The 21,422-nt window shown below is 40.7% G+C and overlaps 1 protein-coding gene across 1 annotated transcript in view; it reads left to right on the top strand.

Moving 5' to 3' along the window:
• Positions 1 to 21,422, top strand: part of RASGEF1B (RasGEF domain family member 1B) — a 374,925-nt gene that overhangs the window by 90,067 nt on the left and 263,436 nt on the right. Inside the window, exon 3 of the mRNA XM_048847458.2 lies at positions 20,052 to 20,105. Coding sequence (XP_048703415.1) covers positions 20,052 to 20,105 — 54 coding nt within the window. The remainder of the gene's footprint in view (positions 1 to 20,051; positions 20,106 to 21,422) is intronic.

Genomic DNA, 21,422 nt, shown 5'->3' with positions numbered 1-21,422 from the left:
TGTGCAGCTCATTTGTTTCCATGATTGTGTTTTTCTTCATCCAGTTGTTCTATATAAGGCTAAAGTGTTCTGCCCTACTTTTCTTCCCTCCTTTTTTTTCTAATAACTTGTTTTATGCTCTGACATCTGGCTCATTTTTATCAATATTTTTAGAATAAAATACATTATTTATTACTTAGGAATATAAAAAAGGCACCACAGATCTATTTTTTCAGCAAAGCAACTGCAAATCCGCACAGAGTCATTTTAACATCTGTGTCTATGCTACCTCCTTAAAACCATGTGCTTTGTGTCCATCTTATGCAATTTCACCTCCTGGACGGAGGTTGATTTTGCCCATGATTGTGATGAAAAATAGTTTAGTGCATGCATATGTTCCAAACAGGTTTGCTGTACAAGTATTAGTAGGCCTCCCAGCTAGTTCCACAGAGAACAAAGCAAAATCAACAGAGGTGCTTGTAGAATGCCAAGGTCCAAACCAAGAAGTCAACATGAAGGGTTACAATGATGATACAAATATGTGCCCTCGAAGCAATTTGAAATGAATGTAAACCTTCACTTCAAATTGCTGCAGGTGTTCATCTGAATCTGTGAATATGGGAGTAGCAGCACTTTAAGCTTCGCACACCTGTGCAAATATGCTTGCAAAGTCAGTCCAAACCACAGGTGTGTATATGTGGAAGATATTCAATGACATGCACCTGTAGTTCTTAATGTGTGACAATCTATAGAACGCCATAGTTTTGCAGACAGAAAGGAGGAGCTTGCTCTAAACTTCCACTCTTCCTGTCTTATTTCAGCATGCTAGGTACATCCTGGATACAGCAGGAATAGCTATGTGTGTACCCTAAAAGGTTATAAACAATGTTACAAAACCTAGAACAACTTCATGACAGAGTGCCAGGAGCTAATTATAGTATGATGTCCTGACATAGGGAAAATTCCAACAGACTTTAATAGAAAATTGTATCCCTTCTATGGAATGGTTTTAAAAAAACCCCACAAAATCTTGAAAGAAGGATCTCATTGTCTATTTACAGCTAAAAGTCTTTAAGTAATTTCTATGGCAGTGTTTTTCCTTTAGACACAAATAAAATTTTATAAAAATATAGTAATTTTATTGTGAGTTGTGAGATATTTGGTGCTCCTTAAAGCCCCAGTTCCTGGAGTCACTTGTTGGGATGAGAAGCTCTGCTTTCATTATTTAAAAAAAAAAAGAGTAAGTTTCTAATCCTCCTGGTTGTGGAGAAAAGCTGAAAAGCGACAGCATACCCTAAAGGCTTAAAAACTAGAAGGCAAATAAAAAAGAATGTACAATGTCTGGCTTAAAAACCACAAGATTTTAAAAAAGCAAATCTTGTGAGTCAGACCCTGAAAAATCCTGATATTTGAATGCTTGGGATCTGCAGTATTGCTACAGAACCCTTTCATCCCTATTAAATTCTCTAGGACTTTTCAATATGGGTGTATTATGTTTTAATTGTGACTGAATGTCACTTCATACTAATGCAGCAACAGCATGACATAAATATTGTGATTAATCTGTGAATCTCTGTGACCTCATTTGACACAATAAGTTCTCCTCCTTCTGTTCCCTTTCCTCTGCCCTCCAGCTGCTCAGGGGACAAAGGACATACTCTCAGCACTCCACCCATCCTGATTTACAAGCGAACAGAATGTTGGGAATCATCAAGAAAAGGATATATAATAAGACAGAAAATATCATATTGCCTCTATATAAATCCATGGTACACCCACACCTTGAATACTGTGTGCAGTTGTGGTCACCCCATTGCAAAAAAAATATATTGGAATTGGAAAAGGTTCAGAAAAGGGCAACAAAAATGATTGGGGTATATAACGGCTTCCATATGAGGAGAGATTAATAAGACTGGGACTTTTCAGCTTGGAAAAGAGGTGACTAAGGGGGGATATGACAGAGGCCTATAAAATCATGAGTGGTACAGACGCTCCCCAGGTTACGCAAGACCCGATTTACACAAATTCACACTTACGGAAAAAGTTCCAAAAGCCAGAAATAGGATTTTTGAGTTGCGGACATTTTTGTGTAACGTACAGGTATATGTTTCTGACTTACGCGAAATTCGAGTTACGTAAGGCTTTCCAGAACAGAATGATTGTGTAAGTCGGGGGGGCGTCTGTATAGAGAAAGTAAATAAGGAAGTGTTATTTACTCCTTCTCATAATACAAGAACAAGGGGCCACCAAATGAAATTAATAGGTAGCAGATTTAAAACAAACACAAGAAAGTATTTTTTCATGCAAATCACTGTCAACCTCTGGAACTCCTTGCCAGAGGGTGTTGTGAAGGCCAGTACTATAATGGGGTTCAAAAGGGAGCTAGATAGATTCATGGAGGATAGGTCCATCAATGGCTATTAGCCAGGATGGGCAGGAATGGTGTCCCTAGCCTCTGTTTGCCAGAAGCTGGGACTGGGTGACAGGGCATGGATCACTTGATGATAACCTGTCTGTTCATTCCCTCTGGGGCACCTGCCATTGGCCACTGTCAGAGGACAGGATACTGGGCTTGATGGACCTCTGGTCTGACCCAGTATGGCCGTTCTTATGTATTGTAGGCAGCACACCTGTGATAACTGTGCTGTTTTCTGCTTAAGACCTTAGATAATATGAGGAACTCTGATGAGACCTATGAACTAAACAAATGGCATGCAGTGCCGCCCAATTGGTAACGTGACTATAGAGGCTCAGAGTGGGTATCACTGATTCAGCAGATTGTCTCCGTTCAGTATGGTTACGCTACCACTTGAATCTGTGAACCTTGTAATAAATCTTATGACATTTCCAGAACTTGGTCATTGTGATTGAGCTGGGCCTGGATTTCAATCAGCAACTTGTGACATGAGGTGCTATTGAACATGAACATGAGAGAGGGTGGCAAAATCAGGCCCCAAATAATTAATCTTACTAAATACTTTGGCATCTGTCCCGGACCTTTTGTAAAATCAAGAATGCAGAGTCACAAAGAGAATAAAAGAAACTAAAGTTAACCATATTTCATTTGAACCTGCAAAAGGGATTTGGATTCCGTTCCCATTCTGAGTAAAGGCTTTAGATCTATTAATTCATTGCACTCCACCTGCTATAATTCACAGGCAACAATCTTGACACTCTGTGAAACTTTTAACTCACACCTTCAGTCTATATACGCTAGCAAACTCTGCTAACAAGTACAAAGCTGCTATCTAGCATGCTGAAACTTCTGCAGCTTAGCAAGTAAAGCCATAACTTTTCTCCCTTTAGGCTGCATGCTGTTGCCATCACTCAATAGATGAGCATGATGCTTTGATCTTATTTTGCAAGCAAAAATGTGTAACCTTTAATGAGTGAATTGGCCCAGGAGTCTCTGCACTGAAGCAGCACAGATACTGAATTGCATCTTACAGCCACTCAGAGTGGTTTCTCTAGGTTAAAGCTGAGTTCAGGGCACACTCTGAAAGGTCATAGTGTATTTTGACTGGGAGCCTGCAGAAAACATTAATTCCCATTTGTACCAGCCAGTTCGTATGTCAGAATAGGCAGGCTTCCATAATAATGAAACAAACCAAACTTTTTGATTCCATGCATGCTACCTGGAAGAAAACCGAAATGATCTCCCAGGCATTTTCCTCTACTGTGAATCTTTAAAAAAAAAAAAAATCTTTATGTAATCCTTTCATTCCAGTCTCTGAGACCCTTAAGGCATCTGGTTAAATGGTGATGTAACAGGATTTTTCATTTTGATTTCAGTAGAAATGGGGCACTTTGTGAATAACATGTAAGTATTTTCAATGGATGAATAGCCTATTATCTACATAGAATTATTTCATGTGTGTCTAAGGGTGACCTGACTAAAATGACATGCTAGGGGTGTAGTTTTTAAGCCACTAATATCTGAACTCCTATTGATCTGGAAATGGAGGGTAAGTTCTGTTTGCACTTGGAGTGGATCTTTGCATGCTAAGCTATGCATTAACTCTTCAGGCAGAAATCTATTTAGGAAAAAGCCTCTGGGTTAATCGATGGCAAAAGCATTATGTGACCACCTCTTAAATTAGAGTCTGTAGGAAATAACAGGTGGCTGACTAATGCCACAATTGATAGGGCCTCTTTGCTTCACCATCTTCTGTATATTTACATGAGGGTCAATTTTAGTGGAAGATTAGCACCGTTCATTCCTAATACAACACAGTAAAATATAATTAATATTTGTAGCACTTTGCTGAGATTCCTGGCTCTGCTTTGTGATGGCATGACACAGCCTTTGCTATATATTCTCAGCACTGCTGTTTATTATACAATAGTGACTCTTCTGAAGAATCTGTCCTGTGTGCAGGTTTTTCAGTTGTTGGGGGGAGGAGAAAGGATCCCACCTTCAAAAAAGCAGCAGCGTCTTTGAACATTATTCAATCACGAACATTGAATCAGAAAATAGAACCCAAGTTTTCCTTTTATGAATTGTAGCTAGCACTCTTCTGAGTCTACTGTATGTCAGTTGAAAATGAGGGTCACCGTGATAAAAAGGTCTGTAATGGAACAAAGCCAGGCTGAGCAGGAAGGATAAGGCAATCTGTAAGGGGAAGAGTACTGGTCTGTTAGCAGCATCCCCCTGCAATCTTGCTGTCTTTGGAAGAGAGTACAGGTTGCCAGTTGCCTGCCTGCCTACTCCCTGTGATCCAAATGCTTCTAGAGAAGGGAGCTGCCTTGCTCCACTATAAGAACTTTTCTTCAAGAGAACATAGCATCAAGTGGTCCACAATCCAGCAGCGTCTCTTTTTTTGTTTAACAACTGCAGTTTATGGTTTACTTTCAGATCTGCACATGGCTAGTGTAAGGTGACAACTCTGTAGTTTTCTTCCAGGATCTGAATGATGAAAAAGGGGGTGGGGAGAGGAGAATGCCTTTCCCTGACTCAGAACAAAAGCATGGCAACTCTAATTTATTCAAGCCTTAGCTTAATTTTCTGAAGATATTTAAAACCTTGTGGCAGTTAGATGACGCCCAAAACACTTGCTAGTCATTGAGTTGGGAAAATTGGTGTATTAAATGAATTGGTGAGGCCTAAACTGCTGCAGGTCAAAGATGTGAAAGGAAACATGAGAGTCCCCAATTGTCCTTTGTCTCCAAACTCCAAACCTTTGGCCTTGATCGAGATACGGCTGCATAGAAACCCTGCAATCGCTGCTGTGAGTGTAGAATCTCATGTATAAGTGTACAGCTGGCAATGGATAGCAGGAATTCTAAGACATTAGATTCAACTGAAGATACTGAGAGCAGTGTGTATGAAATCCTGTTTCCCCACTGGTCATCATACCAGTATGTATACAACTGCGACAATAAGCCTGGTACTGTAAATAAATAAATATTCTATGGCAAGATCTGCATCAAATTTTAACTAATTGACTTTAAAATAAATTAAACTAAACATGGTTGATTTTTTTTCAAGTTCATATTTTCTTGATGTATTGATTTGAGGTGCAATATAAAGTAGTGACCACCACAAGGGCCAATTCCTGGCAGCTGGTAAAGTGGTACTGGTTGAGTCCTATAGAACACACTCTTACTCCAGCTGAACATTAACTGCCATGTACTGGTCACTTTGCTCGTCATTATTATGTAAATGAAGATGGAGTATTAGCATTTCGCAGGAAAACTATCCACCCCCACTAAATCAAACTGACTTCAAAGAGTGCTGGATCTCTGTGGCTGGAATCTTGTGCTGACCCTGTTTTTAAAAAATGGTGGTACATGTAATGAAATGGGTGAATTCGAGTGTTACTCAAGATCATTGCTGCAGGAGCCAGACCTTTCACTGCCTAAGTCTAACAGGTTAATTTTTGTTGTGTTTTGACTAAAGCATTAGCTGAGTCAATTGAATTTATGAGCAGTTGGTTTTGGAAATATTTTCAGTTAAAAAAGGCGAGTCTCTCCTGACAAAGTGACTTGTTAAAAGGCCTGCGTGAATTAGCGCACTTAGTGTAGTTTACTATAGCTACTGCCTTGGAAATGGTCTTTTCGATTTTTCTGTTGCTAATTTAAAATATCTAATTCTGGTACCCAAGTAACCTATAAAACCCCCTGAAAAGAGCTCAAGTTGAACTAAAACCTGCTGAACCTTGGGAAACTTGAAAGGATTTTGGATCTGGGAATCGCTACAGGGAGGTTTCTTTTTGCCGGGTTAGAGATAGTTAAGTCTTTCTTTCTCTCTACTGATTTTCTTCTGTTACCTCATTAGTGTGTGGAAATCTAATTGTAACATGAAGAGTATAACAGGATAATGTGATAGTGTAAACATTAGGGTTGGGTGAATAGACTAAATTGACATGTGGGGTGGGACTATTGGGATTGTGTTTGGGGTATGTCTTGTTTGGAGTTGAGTTCTGAGAGCTGCCTGATCTTGTTACCCACTGCTCCTCATCAGTGTCTTCAAGGGCTGCTAGCTGCATCCTTCCCCTCACTCACATTAAGGGGCTGGGTCATTCCCCATAAGTATGTGTGTAACAGGTAGGGATAGCTTGGCAATAACTAGTGTTTATTTCTGAGTGAAGTATTCAGATGCTGCTTAGTTAATATTTCATGCAAATAAGCATTTGCTCAAAACTGAAAATCACTTACTATGTGTGTAGGGTTGCTACCTGGCCAATTTTTGACTAATCTGGCTGGTTTTTCTTGTGCTTTGCTGGTTGCCAGTCAGAAGAAATAACTTCCAGAGCTTTTAATTCATTTTTAAAAATCTTTTTGCTGCATGCATGTGTCTGTGCACTCAGCAATCTTTACTATAGGCCACACATGTCTCTGCTAAGAGTTGACCATGGCCACCCAGCTGGCACCTGGGTCCTGCTCTATGAGCATGCGGCATATTGGGGAAGGCACCAGCCAAAGGGGAGCTGGTTCTCCTGCCCCACCTCCAAGTCTTGCGTAAGTTTCCGAGAGCTGATCCGCTCCCCATGGTTCCTCCTGATCTGGGACCTGGCCCTGCCCAGAGACCAGCCAGTTTTTCTGTGCTCGGAGGTGGCAACCTGAAAGGTATGTTGTGTGCATGACACCCATAAAAAGATGGTTGATTAGGAACTAATGCAACTTTCAGAAGGTGCTAGAAATGGCCTCAGAGTATAATCAGCCAATGCTTCTGTTCTGATGTCATGCTTAAAACACAGTCATTTGTAAGTCTGGTTGAAAAGTTTCCACAAAAACTGTTTTTCAACAAAAACTTGGCTTTTCAACTGAACAAAATTTGTCATGAAGTGTCTGCTTTCCACATCCCAGAACTGCAAATTATTCAGTTTTCAGCCAAAAACTGACACATTTCAACAAACACTTAAAATATTGAAATTGAAATAACACCACCGTGCCTCTTATAGATTCATAGATTCATAGATATTTAGGCCAGAAGGGACCATTATGATCATCTAGTCTGACCTCCTGCACAATGCAGGCCACAGAATTTCACCCACCACTCCTAAAAAAGACCTCACACCTATATCTGTGCTATTGAAGTCCTCAAATTGTAGTTTGAAGACCTCAAGGAGCAGAGAATCCTACAGCAAGTGACCCGTGCCCCATGCTACAGAGGAAGGCGAAAAACCTCCAGGGCCTTCCAATCTGCCCTGGAGGAAAATTCCTTCCCGACCCCAAATATGGCGATCAGCTAAACCCTGAGCATATGGGCAAGATTCATCAGCCAGATACTACAGAAAATTCTTTCCCGGGTAACTTGGATCTTACCCCATCTAAAAACCCATCACAGGCCATTGGGCCTATTTACCATGAATATTTAATTACCAAAACCATGTTATCCCATCATACCATCTCCTCCATAAACTTATCGAGTTTAATCTTAAAGCAAGATAGATCTTTTGCCCCCACTACTTCCCTCGGAAGGCTATTCCAAAACTTCACTCCTCTGATGGTTAGAAACCTTCGTCTAATTTCTAATCTAAATTTACTAGTGGCCAGTTTATATCCATTTGTTCTTGTGTCCACATTGGTACTGAGTTTAAATAATTCCTCTCCCTCTCTGGTATTTATCCCTCTGATATATTTATAGAGAGCAATCATATCTCCCCTCAACCTTCTTTTAGTTAGGCTAAACAAGCCAAGCTCCCTGAGTCTCCTTTCATAAGACAAGTTTTCCATTCCTCGGATCATCCCAGTAGCCCTTCTTTGTACCTGTTCCAGTTTGAATTCATCCTTCTTAAACATGGGAGACCAGAACTGCACACAGTATTCCAGGTGAGGTCTCACCAGTGCCTTATATAATGGTACTAAAACCTCCTTATCCCTACTGGAAATACCTCTCCTGATGCATCCCAAGATGACATTAGCTTTTTTCACAGCTATATCACATTGGCAGCTCATAGTCATCCTATGATCAACCAATACTCCAAGGTCCTTTTCCTCCTCCGTTACTTCTAGTTGATGCGTCCCTAGCTTATAACTAAAATTCTTGTTATTAATCCCTAAATGCATGACCTTACACTTCTCACTATTAAATTTCATCCTATTCCTATTACTCCAGTTTACAAGGTCATCCAGATCCTCCTGTAGGGTATCCCTGTCCTTCTCTAAATTAGCAATACCTCCCAGCTTTGTATCATCTGCAAACTTTATTAGCACACTCCCACTTTTTGTGCCCAGGTCAGTAATAAAAAGATTAAATAAGATTGGTCCCAAAACTGATCCTTGAGGAACTCCACTGGTAACCTCCCTCCAACTTGACAGTTCACCTTTCAGTAGGACCCGTTGTAGTCTCCCCTTTAACCAATTCCCTATCCACCTTTCAATTTTCCTATTGATGCCCATCTTATCCAATTTAACTAATAATTCCCCATGTGGCACAGTATCAAACGCCTTACTAAAATCTAAGTAAATTAGATCCACTGCGTTTCCTTTATCTAAAAAATCTGTTACTCTCTCAAAGAAGGAGATCAGGTTGGTTTGGCACGATCTACCTTTTGTAAAACCATGTTGTATTTTGTCCCATTTACCATTGACTTCAATGTCCTTAACTACCTTCTCCTTCAAAATTTTTTCCAAGACCTTGCATACTACAGATGTCAAACTAACAGGCCTATAATTACTTGGATCACTTTTTTTCCCTTTCTTAAAAATAGGAACTATGTTAGCAATTCTCCAATCATACGGTACAACCCCTGAGTTTACAGATTCATTAAAAATTCTTGCTAATGGGCTTGCAATTTCTTGTGCCAATTCTTTTAATATTCTTGGATGAAGATTATCTGGGCCCCCCGATTTAGTCCCATTAAGCTGTTTGAGTTTCGCTTCTACCTCAGATATGGTGATGTCTACCTCCATATCCTCATTCCCATTTATCATGCTACCATTATCCCTAAGATCCTCTTTAGTCTTATTAAAGACTGAGGCAAAGTATTTGTTTAGATATTGGGCCATGCCTAGATTATCCTTGACCTCCACTCCATCCTCAGTTTTTAGTGTCTGCTTTCCACATCCCAGAACTGCAAATTATTCAGTTTTCAGCCAAAAACTGATACATTTCAACAAACACTTAAAATATTGAAATTGAAATAACACCACCGTGCCTCTTGGGAGTTGTAGTTCAGATGCCTGATGGCTCCCATTCTCCTCTGTAGGATGGGCTGTACGGCCAGATTATATCTCCCATAATGCACCATAGCCAGGGACTCCTGTGATGTATCCCCTCCCCAAGGGGGCAGAAAGTGTTACATCAAGGAAATGGAAGTTGTAGTCTGGCTAGAGAGCTTGGTCTACAGAGGAGAATGGGAACACCCCAACTACCACTCCCATGTGGGTCCATTTTGAATCAAAATGTTTCTTTTTTTGATATTTTGTCAAAAAGTCAATATTTTCCACGGGGTGGGGGTGGGGGAACAACTATTCCTGACCAGCTCTAGTATTTTGTTGGTTTAGCATATGGTCACTTGATATCCTGCTAGAGAGTCTGTGGAAACACACAAGCTTTTCCCTGCCACCCTGTGCACTTCCATATAGCTGTCACTAAATTCATTTATTATTCTAACATACGTCTGCAGCCTTAATTATTTTTACTTCAAGGAGTACAGTGGGATATAAATATGTTTGTGAAAGAAGTTCCAGCTGCAATATTGCTGTACTACTTAGATGCAGGAAATTATGACTAAAATGGCTGCCTGGCTTGCTTTTATTATGGAACAATATTAGCATGTCCAGACTGCTGGTGACCTTTCCCTAAGACAGCTATTTTGGATTAGGGGACAGTGTCTATGAAGAATAAACATTGGCCAAAACTTTTTTTCATGACAAATGAACATTTTGGGAGGATATTTCTTTAAATTTTTGTTGCTTTTTTTTAATTTGAATGGAAAATTTCCTTTCCTTTGTTTTTCAACCCAAAATGCAAGTTTGTATGAACAAAAAAATTAATTTCAAAATTTCCTATGAATTTTTAAAAATCTGAATAGCAATATTTTTCCACAAAAAATGTACTTTTGATCAAAACCCATTTTACAGTGAATTTTTTTTGTGAAAAAGTTTTCAACCAGCTCTTAATTTTTTACTATAGAGAGGTCATTTGTGACCCAAAGGTCAGTCTAAGGAATCAGGTTGCAGAGTAACAGCCGTGTTAGTCTGTATTTGCAAAAAGAAAAGGAAATTTTTATTATTATTATTTGAGCATAATAAATTGGTTAGTCTCTAAGGTGCCACAAGTACTCCTTTTCTAAGGAATCAGACAATCAGAGTGTGCTTTTACTAGGAAAAAAGATGCGTTCTTAACCCAAGCTAACTAAGACTAGGTTAAATCATAGCAAAGATAAGCCTGTTTGTAGTTTTCACATGAATTGGTAGGTGCGGTAAGACTGTGGGAGAGCTGGGGATTTACCTGGACCTGCTAACTCATGTACAAACAGCCTGTCTTCAGTAGGATTTTACCTTCTCTTAACTAACTCAAGAACACGCTTCCTTTCCTATTGAAGAAAAAGCTGAGATGGCACAGAAGTGAGAGTCTAGAATCAGAAACTATGAAAATGAAATGCTAGAGGTAGCACTGCCAAGTATGACAGAACTCTTTTTTTTTTTTTAATTACACACACTCAGAGCCTGGGGATGTCTTATTGTGTAATGACGCACTATAAGTGGAGATATTCTTTTGGGTTGTCATTTACTTATTTAATTTTTCCCCCTCTGTTGGAATGCGTTGACTGTTTCAGTAGATGCTTTATATACACCTGTGAAATGCTCGTTTGCCTCAAAACTCAGGTTATTTAGCACCATTACGGTTATTTAGCACCATTACTTGCCAGCCACTTTCCTGGACAGTCACAACCCTAAAAGGTTTTAAACAATTTGCTGGAGTGTGATCCACTGGGCAGAACGAAGAGCCATATCCTCCCTGTGTGATATCCTTGAACATGGGTATTTAATGATAATTGCTTTGTGATTAAGAATACATTGTCATGTAGTCCTGATATACAATCCCATCTGGTGGGTAAACTGTTGAACTGGAGGTTTTATAAACTTAGATGGATTTAGAAATCTGGCTCAAAAGCTTTCAGGGCTACAAGTTTTTTGTTGTTGTCCGCAATACTCTTAATATCTCAGAGTACACAGAATATTTTTAGTTGCTGGAGTGTGCAGAGGACTAGTCATCCTTGGTAACAAAAATGTAATGGAGCTGTTTAAAAAATTATAGTTTGAGTCTGAGACAAGTTCTGCTGTCAAATATTATTAACAATCATTTAGATTGCAGCGGCACTTACAGGCCAACCAAACTGGACTCCATTGTGCCTGGGTGCTTACAAACATATCAGAAATGTCCATCCTTGTCCAAAAGAACTTACAGCCTTAAAGGCAAGACAGGTGAATGAAAGAAACAACTAGAAGTGATGAATTGGGTAACAAAAGTGTCAGTATGTTTTAGCACAGACTAGTTGGGTGCACAATTCTTATCAAAATCAGCAGTGATCACAACTCAGCATTTGCTTAACTTTTGGTATCGTTCCTGTATGTGTTCTGGCAGATGACTTTTAAGAAGGGACTTGACAAAGGAAATGTACTTATGAAACTCCCAAGACTTGGACTTGTGTATTAGGGGCTTCTGAATTTGGCCCTGTAGATTTAACCTTCTAAAACACACAATGACATTCTCAAGCAGTGCTGTTCAATTACTATGTATGTGAAAAGAAAAGGAGTACTTGTGGCACCTTAGAGACTACGAAAGCTCATGCTCAAATAAATTGGTTAGTCTCTAAGGTGCCACAAGTACTCCTTTTCTTTTTGCAAATACAGACTAACACGGCTGTTCCTCTGAAACCTGTCATTATGTATGTGAACTATCTAGTTCTGCAGAAGGTGGTTGATCTACTTTGCATGGAAAGATACAATGCCTGGTCAGTTTGCTGAGGGAGAATTCATCAAGGCAGCAGTTGTAAGTCTTTGATTACCAGACATCTACATATTCTAACATGAAACAAATAGAGGTTATCTCTGCATGGACCTCTAAAAGCATTCAAGGTGTGGTGTGTAAGAACAGAACCCAAGTGATATGCTGAATTTTTGGGGGGATTTCCACCAAAAAGAATGCCTTTTTCAATCACACTCCTTAAGTGTTTTCCTTTGTTAGACCTTTACAGCTGAGATAGAATAGATCCCTAGTGAGATGGAACATGCAGCAACCATGTGCTCAAGGAGGTGGAGATAAGCAGTAGGAGGCCCCTATCCATCAGTGTTCTAATTGTGGAATGTGTTCGGCACACTTATGGCAAACCAGGTTTTTTTACTTTCCAGCCAGCAGTTGAATTGTGTAGTTATTGATTTCCCGTCAAACTGTCAGTTAGGGCAGCTGAGATAATGGCAAATTAACATTCATTCACCAACATCAGTGCTGGGCTTTTAAACAAGAACACATCAGACAGGGACTCGAGGCAATCATTACCGTTGTGCTTGGGTTTAAACGATTTGTAGTAGCCAGTGATTATGATAATGACTTTTGATCATCTCTGAATTTGCCCCTTGTGTTCATTCCATCAGCCTGTATTATGTATTAATGTAGTCTTTGTTTGCAATGAATATATACAGGTACATACTGGTCACAGAGAATTAACTAATGAAAGGAAAAGATGGGGGGAGTGACATGTTGAAAGCATCTTGGCGAAAGTGAGTAGTGTGAATTGAAAAAGACATCCATCACAATTGCAATTCATACAAAGCTGTCGATGGCAAAGAAGTTCTAATCCCCTCTCTCCTGGTCATTATTTTTCTTATAGTGAAAGAGGAACAGAGCCTCAGCTGATATAATTTGCATAACTACAGTGAAGTCAGTTTATACCAGCTGAGAATCTAATGCTCTTACTCTTTCCTATCATTACATTTTCACTCCATACTGTGGGTGAAATCCTGGCTCTACTGAAGTCAGTAGCAAAACTCACATGGACTTCAGTGGGCACAGGATTTCACCCAATGTTTTCGCCAAAAATTGGTTCTCTAAAATGTTACGATGGGCCTCCATTTTTATCCTCTCATGGATTCTAGGTCATTCCCCCGCCCCCTTCAGTTTACAGTTGGGATAATTTTCTAACTGATGACCAAAAACTCAAGCTGAGACTAGAAAATCAGTCTGAGATCTTTCTACATACCTTCCATGATCACCAGTAATAGATTATGGAGCCTGACAATTGTGCTGTTGGTGCCTGATGTGGAGCAGAATCCAGCTCATATGCCCACAGCTGTATAGATCTAAAGGGATTGGAAGGAAAGATGGTTTGTGCCAGTAAAGTGAGCAGGCATGACTCAGACCCACAGGAATGACCTATATTGACTAAGAAGGTGCCATTTTTGTACAGTTACCTTTCGAGCTATAGCTGCAGATGAATAACGTAGCTGAAGTTGACGTACTTAGACCTACTCACTGTGGTGTCTTCACGAGGGTGAGTCGACTGCTGCCGCTCCCCTGTCGACTCTGCCTGCGCCTCTTGCAGCGGTGGAGTACAGGAGTCGACGGGAGAGTGCTCGGGCGTCGATTTATCGCGTCTAGATAGATGTGATAAATTGACCCCCCCCCGTCCCCCCGCTGGATCGATTGCTGCCCGCCAGTCCGGCGGGTAGTGTAGACATACCCTTAGTCTTTTTGGCAGTGTCTCTGGGTAGTTGTTATAATATCACATTCATGCCCATTGCGCTAGGCGCTGTACAAACATATAGTTTGAGACAGTCCCTGACCCAAAGAGCTGAGAGTCTAAATAGACATGCCAGACAAAGGGGGAGCTAAAGAAAAGAAACAGAGGGGGAACTGATAAAGAGAGAGCCAGTGATTTCCCAAAGTCCCACAGGAAGTCTACAGCAGAGTTAGGAATGGAACTCAAATCTGCTGAGCCCTCCCCCCACCCCAAAGTCTTGAGCAGAGGACCATCTGTCCTCATGCATAAAGGAGAATGTAAAACAGAACTGAGTCATGTGGATTTATTTTGGTTGTGCCTATGTCTCCATTCTGAAAGGCCATTTATTGATGCGAGGTAGTCCTTACTCCACTAAGTGGTCTGACTGAACTCGCTCGTTTTGACCCTCATTGGCTAAATGACTTGAAAAATGTGTACAAACAAATACGTTAATGAACTGCTGTTTTTTCCGGCCACTAAAAGAGTGAGCTGCATAGTGCAGTGTGGTTAATATGGAGGAACTCTTCTGAGACAGAGGCTAAAATTTTCAAGCTGGGTTGCCTGAAGTTAGGCAACTAAATAAAAGTGGTCTGATTTTCAAAGGTGCTGAGTATCTCCACTTCTTATTGACTTCAGTGGAATTTGCGGGTAGTCAGCACTACTCAAAATCAGGTATTTAAGGTGTCTAATTTTGGATTATGAGCCTAATTTTAGACAACTGAGTTTGAAATTTTGGGCCTAAGATTTTCCTGGCTAAAGGTGACTGCAGTTGGCTGGTGACTGCCAACTGTTTTCACTGAATATTCACTGTGTTCAGTCTCTTCTGCTGCAGCAAGAGCTTCTTAGTCTAGTCAGATTTCAGAACTATTCATTCTACCAAAGCTCAATCACCAGTGGAATTCTGAGGCAATGGGTGAGGGCCATAGTACAGGTAACTTTTATTGATCTGCTGAAGGCCTTTGATTCAGTCAGCCATATATTTCTCCTCCAAAACTCAAGGATAGTGCATCCATAATGGTTTGGAAGTAACCTAAGAAATCATAACCTGCTTTCCAAAAGCAAAGTGAGCTCTGATCCAAGAACATTTCAAATGGGGGGATCTCAGAGATTTGATCTGGGGCATCTGATAGTTTCTATTTTGGTTTGTAATAATCCAGCATATTGTTTTCACTTCTGTATAGATGTGTGCTGCTGATCCAGTTTTGTATTACAGTGCACTTTCCTTGTTGCAAGTTACCAGCAGTATTCAGTTAGATTATGCTGGAAGATGGGTCTTCTCCAGTGAACTGATTTTAAATTAATTCAGAACCCAAACCATGATGTTTGGTTCACTTCCCAGAGGACAAAAATGGTCCGCCTCATCAGTGATTAAGCAAGCGGCTAATGGGCTAGTTTAAGCATCTTGGAATCTTCCCTTATTATGCCAGCATTATGTTGTCTCCAAGGTTGGGACCATCATAAAGTGAAAAGAGAGTTAGTTTGCCAGAAAATAGATTGGCCAGCAATATCTATCACTCATCTTGGACTGTGGGGTATTGATTGTAGTGTTCACAGTGGTGCTATCAACAGAGGCTACAAGTATTATATTATTTTGAAATGTGATTGTCTCAGGTAATCAGTTTAGTTACTGATGCATAACAGAAGTTCCCTCCCAGTTACTGTACATAATTTATAATTCTGCTGCCAGAATGCTATGTGCTTATGCAGTTACACACTTCCCTGAACTCTGATGGGTTCTGGCTCTCTGATTTTCATAACTATACGAACTCAGCCGAACAGTGTGTATATTCCCGTACCTTAATGGTTGACCGTCATTAACCAATCGGATCTCAGGGATTTGCATAATTATTGTATAGTTAATGAGAAATACTGTTGTGTGAATATACAGATCTCTGTGCTCCGGCTTCTATAACACTTCTGTTTTGTTTAGCTCCTTTATTGAGGGCTATCAAACTGTTCAAGAGTAGAAAGATGCTGCCTCAGCATCAGCTGAAGCAGAAAACTCCAAAATGGAGAGAAAAAAGAAATGAGAGAACGCCAAAAGCCCAGAAAAGGAGTGTCCAACTGTGGAAAATAAATATAAAAGATGAATTTCTCTCCTTCCTCCCATCTCACTGTCCATCCCTCTTACCAGAAGGGAAAGAGAGTAGGGATCCTCTCAGATGAACTCAGTTTGACTACATGGCCTGGTTGCACCAATGAATTCAAGTTGATGCAGTGCAAACAGACTGCAGTTCTTCTGGGGAGGAAAGCCTTTCTGACCTGGAAGGACAGGAGAGGTGGAGAAAGGTGATAGGTGGAAGAGAAATTAATTAAAAATAAATTCAGGGTTAAGATAGGGATGATATTGTCTTTTAAATTTCAGGTTGAGACAGGTGGGTTTTCAGAGATGGTTACTTCTCCGGGTAGACCTCTGAATAGCAGTCAGATGTTTAAATTCTGATTTAAATTCAGTTCCCAAACTTGGCCAGTGTTGAATTAATCACCTGGGTGCTGTTCCAAAGCACACTGGGAATCTTTTCACTGACTTCACTGCTCTTTGGATCAGCCTGTTAGAAATTAATTGCCAGCTAACCAGAAGATTTTCTATCACTGGCTGAAATTTACCATCAAAACTGTGTTTTTCTGAAATGTTGTCTGCTTCTGTGGGAAAACGTGTACTTTTGGTGCCCTTTCTTTCAGGGCCGGCTCTAGGATTTTTGCCACCCCAAGCAAAACAATTTCTGGTCGCCCCTGCTTTTTTTTGTGCCCCCCCCAGCTCCGCCCCTTCCCAACCCCTTCCCCAAATCCCTGGCCCCACCTCCTCCCCCGGGCGTGCCGCATTCCCCCCCCCTCCATTGCTTCCTGCAGCTTCCCCCCCTCCCCACAACCCCCCGCCCTAGCTCACCTCCGCTCCGCCTGCTCCCCTGAACACGCCGCCGCTCTGCTTCTCCCCCATCCCTCTCAGGCAAGGGAGAGGCAGCGTGTTCAGGGGAGCAGGCGGAGCGGAGGTGAGCGATTGAGGGGGGGAGCGCAGGAAGTAATGGGGCGGGGGGTAGAGGAACCGCTCCCCGCCCCAGCTCACCTCCGCTCCATCACTGCCGGGCTGCCCGGGGAGGGGGTGGGGGGCAAGTGGGGCAATTTGCCCCAGGCCCTGGGCCCCTCAGGGGCCCCCATGAGAGGTTTCGGCGACACTTGGGCGTCACAGGGGCGGCGGGGGCACATTTTTAGGGGCAGCATGGCCGGCGCCGGAATGCTGCCCCTAGAAATATGCCACCCCAAGCACCTGCTTGTTTTGCTGGTCCCTAGAGCCGGCCTTGCTTTCCTTCCCCGCTCCCATCCCTCCTCCAAAATCTGGCCAGAATTTTTTGATATTCAAATTTCCACTGAAAATGGAAAATTTTTCACAGGGGGAAAAATCGCTCTCTTTTTTTAAATTTTTTTAAACCAGTTCTATCAATTAACTCAAGTTAGCTAACGCATTTGTATTGCTACCCAAAAAGTCACAAATATTTGTTACAGGACATAGACGTTGATGGTTCTTATATTTTGGTACAAATGTTTGTGTGATGCTCAACTAGCATGTGGAAAATGTTTGCCAAGTAACTGGTTAGCCATTTATTAACTGAAGGTAAAGTTATGGTATCGACAAACCATTAGAAATTAAGAGCTCTTCCAGGTGCTATTACCAATTAGGAAGCATTGAAAGTGGGAGAAACATTCAGCTGATAGTTCAGGAGTTGGAGGTGGTTATTTTCTAGCCCCTCTAAGCTAAACGTTTCTTCAAACAGTTCAAATACTATGGAGATTTTTTTTTTTTAAATAATTTTTAAATTTCAGTTGATTTCTGTTCCATAGGCTAAACCAGGGGTAGTCATTTTTTTTTGTCAAGGTCCAAATTTCTTGGTCAAGGTATACTCGAGGTCCAGACTCCAGAGAAAATAATAATAAAAAATAAACAATAATGTTGATAACAAGTAAATAAAAAGATTCAATGGCATCTGGTGGTCTGGATTTGGCCTGTGACCTGCCTATTGACTGTCCCTGGTCTAACCTATCTCTTGAAACTCATAAATTTCTAGCTCATCTCAACTGAGCAAATATTATGTCTTGATTAGGTGAGCTATTAGATATGTTTAGCATTCAGTGAAGATATAAATAGATATGATTTTTCCATGGTTTTCATTTTATCACATGAGCTTTCCCTTTAATTACCGGAGTGCTCCAAATCTTCATTAACTAAATAGGATGCAGAAGATGGTCATTAGTTTAGAATATAAATCCTGCTGGCACATTTAAATGCTTTTCACTTGACTAATTGAAATCTCCAGTATTCACAAATCCCTGGAAAGCATTAGAATTTTATCATTTATACAGGGAGTATGATTTTAGACAATGTTTTTTGAGTATATTATTCTACAGTGATAATTATTCCCATTTGGCCTGTAAAGAAATTTGACCTGGTATGAGTAGGAATAAAGATGATTATTTAAACACTCGCAAAAAGTTTCTAGTGCGTTTTGTGGAAGGCCCTGATGGTCAGAATCGAGACAAAACACAGTCTGAGACACATTAGATCTCCCTTGCTTTGTGGAGTTGCCATACCCTGCCACTACAAGTTATTTCACAAGAGAATTTTATGCTCTGTAATAGGTCCCTGGTTCATGTCCCATCGTGCCCCAATGAACAAGAAGTTGTTGGCATTGGTATAATGTTAAGAAGCACTGCAGGCATAGAGCGAAGACATGGGAAATGATGACCAGACTTTCAACCCTCCTCAACTTTCAGGGAGGTTTTATCATTCATCAAAACTTCTTAGCCCTTCCTCAATCTGATGGTATATCTGTCTGAAGACTTGGATATGAGCTGCAATCACCCCTAACATCAATAACACCCGTTGTAGGGCTTCATTTTAAAATTCAGAATTCCTTAAACTTTATAACTTGATTGCAGACTAACCTCAGAGGGTGAAAATAACCCCCGTGCAGAGAACCAGCACATGGTAGAGGCACCCTCAGACTCATAACTGGGCTTAAATGTGACTTTAAAATTTCTACAGTTCTGCATGTAAAATGATTTGTATGCACAAGTACTGCAGTCACTGATTTGTAGTTTCCATCTAACTGCTTTTTAACATTTTTTATCTGGGAATTACAGGATGGTATTTGCCGTCAAAAAGAACAAATTCTCTAGCGGTTTGAAAGTGTTCTGGTTCCCTAGAAACGCTCTTTAATTTATTATATGAGTGTTAGGGACTGTGGTGAGAAGGAGGATTGCTGGGTAATTAAGGCAGTGGACTGGGAATCAATAGATCTGCGTTCAGTTCCCAGCTCAATCACAGACTACCTGTGTGACCTTGAGCGAGTCACTTAATTGTTCTGTGCCTCAATTCCCCACCTTCTGTTTGTATGTTTTATCAATTTCTCCTACCCTTTGTCTGTCTTCCCTAGAAAATGTTGCTTTTCAGGGAAGGGATTGTTTCTTACTCTGTGTATATTTGTTCCGTGCCTAGCGCAATGGGGCACAATTGTTGACAGAGTCCTTTAGATGTTAATATTAAACAAATAATAAGTGATTAGTGAAATATGCAATTAGGGTTTTTAAGTGCCTCAGGACACTAGCACAAGCAATAATAAGCTTGGGCTTCTCATCAGTTCTGTTTTTTATTGTGTCCATCAAAAACAGCTTTGTATATATGTCAGCAAAAGTGAGCTACAGGGATGTTTCCCACTACATTTCTCCCTCGAAAAGCATTTTGGGTCTGCATGCACTAGATAGGGTAGATTCTTAATCTAAACCTCGGCAGGTCAAGGCATTAGCAGTCAGCACAGTAGAGGGGAGAGCTCTGTGTTTGCCATGCAGTGAATATGACACTTAACTATTTAGTCTGGGTTAACAGATTTTTCACACTCTGTTTTTCAGACCACAACTTTCAGCACCTTGGCCAATGAGAAGTCCTTATCTGACCGCAAATGGGTAAGCTAACCATTCAGCTTTACAGCTCCTCCTTAGGATGCTACAGGGCTTCCAAGCTCCAGAGCATCTAGCAAAAGACGTGGCCGTCTTATTGAGAGCAGGCAGCTGCTATAATTAAATAATACATTACAAAGCAGTGGAAACTTGACAGGCTGTGGTTCAAACAAAGGTAAACTCCCTTTCATTTTGTCTTTAGTGTATGTGGAAAGGCTCTTTCCAAATTTCTCATTGTGTCACAGCTTCTATTTTAGAGGATTAGAGAAAATGTCAATGAGAAAAAATTTGGAGGTCTCTGTGCAATTGAATATTTGCTCTCAATTAGGTTTTTGGTAAAGTGATCTGGAATTTATTATTTTAAAAGCACAATGACAAAATGTTGATTTTGGAGGTGGGTAGTGGACACGAATCAATCTTTTTGCATCAAAACCTGCTTGCGATTCACCACGGTAATTTTTTTAAAGCACTCTGCCTGCTTAGCTAAAGAGTTCCTGGTATATTAATTAGCATTTATTGGAAGAAGATCCAGTAACAATAAGATATGTCTACACTGCATCTGGGAGTGAGCCTCCCAGCCCAGGTCTACAGACTCATGCTGGTGTAGATGTTGCTTTGATGTTCTAGGCCTGAGAGCCCAAGCTTCAGCCAGAGCTGCAACATCTGCATAGCTATTGTTCGCATGCTAGCTTGAGCCCCTCTAACACAAATCTGTGGGCCCAGGCTGGGAGGCTTGTAGACATACCTCATATAGTTTCCGAACACCCATGCTGTCTAACAGCTTCTTGGGCTGCAGAGTCCTATGATCTCTTTCATCTGCCATTTGATCTGAAGTTTAACTAGCTATTAACTAGCCACTCTCAATAACTTGAACAAATTTTTGATATCTACTGATAAGGAAAACCCAGGTGTGGAAGCAGCTCACCCATTTGTAAAAGCTGCCTGCTTCTTCTTAAAGCTTCGTAAAAACTCTGCCTTGCTGATGTCCTGTCACTCCTGGTATTACGGGAAAAATTGGCAGCAAGGAATGCTTCTCACAGTAGCTAATCTTGCTAATACCATTACTGGAATTTTCATTCGACTTATATAGATACAAATGAAGTATTAATAATGGGTATAAATGGCTCCTCAAGCCCTTTCTGGATACCCGTCTCTTCACTTGACTGTCCAGTTGGTATGTTTGCCATCTGTTTGAAAGACTCTAGTTTATAATCCTCAGTCATATAAAAAGATCTGTCATCTTAAGGAAAAAAGGGGATTTTAGTGCAGGTGAAATGTTGAATTCCTCGGCTTATCCAACCTTCAGGCACAGGCTTCTCCACA

The sequence above is a fragment of the Caretta caretta genome, chromosome 4 (genome assembly GCF_965140235.1).
Source record: "Caretta caretta isolate rCarCar2 chromosome 4, rCarCar1.hap1, whole genome shotgun sequence".
NCBI lineage: Eukaryota > Metazoa > Chordata > Testudines > Cheloniidae > Caretta > Caretta caretta.
This window is presented reverse-complemented; position numbering and strand designations above follow the sequence as displayed.